We start from the raw sequence: 2,845 nt of genomic DNA, 5'->3' as shown, positions 1-2,845 counted from the left end.
GGAAGATTCACTCTAGGACTAGTTTATTCTAGTCATTTAGTTTAAGATCGATTTAAATTATCATTTTTCGCAATAAAGTTATATATTTAATAATCTCTGGTTTCTACTCTTTTGTTTGCAAGAGTAATGTACCTACTTTTGAAATCGACAATTTCAACTTCTTTCCAAATTTTTAATTGGAGCCTCCCCTCAGGAGCGTCCTCTTTCGATCAATTTCATTTTTTATATAACTCGGAAACGTTCGTCTTTTTAACAAGTCGAATGACACTTCCACTGGTCCGTTTTATACACCACTCAAACCCAACATCTTTTAATTTCCCAAAAAAAGAGTAGCGATTTTTAAACCTAATCTAATCTTTAACACACGATATTTATCGCGATGCTTTCTACACAAGATAAGAAAATCTTTACAACTGAATCATACTGTACTGGAGGTCACGTCTTGGATAACCCGTGTAAACTTTATGCACTAGTTACTCAGATCTGCAAGGATGAGAGTTCTGGCACAGGTTTTTGCGGTCACCGTGAGTAGCCTCTTAACGGTCATGCTGGGAGCGAGTGTGGGCTATGTTACCATCTTAATTCCCTCCCTAACTGATCCAAACGAAGAAATTCGTATAAACGAAGTGCAAACGTCATGGATAAGTAAGTGAAACCTGTTGTACTTATTTCGCCCGTGCCTTCACTGAGTTTACTTCGCAGGTTCAGTTTCTTTAATAGCATCGCTTATTGGAAGCATTGTATCTGGGGCTACGGAGTACATAGGAAGAAGAAGGTCCATGATCATTTTAACTGTACCAATTTTTCTTTCGTGGGTTACGTACTACTTCTCTTCAGAATTGTGGCACATTTACACCGCCTTAGTGCTGCTCGGTCTAGTGAACGGATTATTTCAATCCGCAGTAAGGACCGCGTACCTTAAAGCATAAAGTAATTCAATAATTGTTTTCGAAAGGTAATGTCTTATATTGCTGAAGTGACAGAGCCTCACCTAAGAGGACTGCTGTGTGGAATCAATTCTCTGTGTCTGGTATCTGGAGTGCTCGTAGAATTTCTTTTAGGTAGTGAGCTGCACTGGCGAAAAGTAGCATTGGTGACTTGCGGTCTACCAGCTCTAACACTATGCCTATTACAAATACTGCCGGAAAGTCCCTATTGGCTTTTGCTTCATAATAAATCGGAAAATGCGTGTAAAAGCCTTGCTTGGTTGAGGGGATGTACAACATCGGAACAGGTCAAGGAAGAGTATCAAGCAATTGAAACCAGTTTAAAACCCAAACAACCCGATAACGAAATGGATTCATCCTTAAGATGGGGAAGCGTGGGGAAGTACACAAGGAAGAGTTTCTTGTGGCCATTTGCGATGATCTGTTGCTTATTTATCTGCTGCAACTTCTCCGGTCCACTTACTTTGCAAGTTTATGGGGTAGTCATTGTCTCAAACTTAAAGGTTCCCATAGGCAAATTCTATGCGACCTGTTTACTCGGTTCTGCCGAGGTCTTGGGTACGATATCGTGCGCCTTCATTATACGTTATTTAGGAAAACGAATTGCCGGATTATCTTCAATATTTGGTGTATTAATCTGCAATGTGGCATTAGGAGTGTATGCCTACACGAATAATATTGTTCGCTTAGAATTCAATGTGGACGATTCGTTGGTGTCAAGTACGCGGGATGCAGGTAAATGGGTCCCCTTGCTAATTGTGATGGTGTTCGCGTTCGTTGGCCACTGCGGTTGCAGAAGCCTGGCGTGGATTCTACTGGGCGAGGTGTTTTCAAGTGATACACGGACTGTGGGATGTGGAGTTGCACCAAGTGCCTATTATATATCTGGATTTGCAGCGAATAAGCTTTATTTGAGCATGATTTCGAGACTAACATTTGCTGGAGTTTACTGGACGTACGCTTGCGTTTGTTTTGTTGGCTTGCTTCTCATCTATTTTGCAGTACCGGAAACTGAAGGGAAGACACTGGATGATATAACGAAACACTTTAGCGGGCAATCAAAGTTAAATAACAAGATTAGAAGACAACAAAACGGTGTTGTTTAGTATACCTACGGATTGCTAACTTTAGCTGTAGTCATTTGAAGTAATCTCTGCCAACCATCTACAAAAACACCAAGAAACCGCAATAAAACAACAGATAATAGCATGAGATGTATTTGATGTAACATGTTTTTGTGTTAAGAGCTCGAAAGAGCAATTTCACTCTCATCTTAGAGCTTTCTTGAAACACAGAGCTTAATTCAATGAAGGAATTAATTCCATTACCTGAAATAAATCCATTCGAAATCGACTGCAAACCGGGTCCGTTAACTTGGCCCCCCCACTGAGAGATTTCATAGTCGTATTATTTTGAAATGAATGCGCTCGTTATGCGCTCTTATGCGCCACCGATAATAACTCTTGGGCCATTATCGTTTTTTAGAAATCCGAAAAAACATTCGGGGGGGGGGGGCTACGGACCCCCCAGTACGTATTTTGTCCCTTGTAACTAAGTCACCTGATACATTTGGTTATGCGCTCAATTGCGCCACTTGAATTAAAGCTAGCGCCATTACGGTTAAGCCGTGACAAATTTTCAAAAAGTGGGGGGCCAACTTAACGTTTTTAAAAGTTACTTTTTTTAACATCTTTTCATACGAAATTGTACTCTCAGGTATGCGCTGAAATGCGCCGTAAAAAGATATCTTTGCGCCATTATTGTTTTTTGGTTATCCTAAATACAAATTTTTAAAAACCTACCTATTTTACTTTCTCAGAATCGTTTAACTAAAGCTCCCAAAAAACACCCTGTATAGTGTTTCTGAAACACTATAATGGCGCCAAGATTTTTGTTTA

At 40.1% G+C, this 2,845-nt stretch overlaps 1 protein-coding gene across 2 annotated transcripts; it reads left to right on the top strand.

Moving 5' to 3' along the window:
- Positions 1-447: 447 nt before the first annotated feature.
- On the top strand, positions 448-2,254 carry LOC116172714 (facilitated trehalose transporter Tret1-like). Of its 2 annotated transcripts, XM_031489979.1 has the most exons (4): positions 448-645; positions 703-902; positions 956-1,902; positions 1,950-2,041. In XM_031489979.1, the coding sequence occupies exons 1-4, from the start codon at positions 492-494 to the stop codon at positions 1,960-1,962; spliced, it is 1,314 nt and encodes a 437-aa protein (XP_031345839.1). In that variant the 5' UTR covers positions 448-491; the 3' UTR covers positions 1,963-2,041. The 2 variants fall into 2 exon arrangements, with proteins under 2 accessions (XP_031345839.1, XP_031345838.1); XM_031489978.1 differs by having other exon boundaries at positions 956-2,254.
- Positions 2,255-2,845: the final 591 nt, after the last annotated feature.

The sequence above is a fragment of the Photinus pyralis genome, unplaced genomic scaffold (assembly GCF_008802855.1).
Source record: "Photinus pyralis isolate 1611_PpyrPB1 unplaced genomic scaffold, Ppyr1.3 Ppyr1.4_LG5, whole genome shotgun sequence".
In the NCBI taxonomy this organism is placed as follows: Eukaryota; Metazoa; Arthropoda; class Insecta; order Coleoptera; family Lampyridae; genus Photinus; species Photinus pyralis.
The sequence above is the reverse complement of the archived record's forward strand: the minus strand, read 5'-3'. Positions and strand labels throughout refer to the sequence as shown.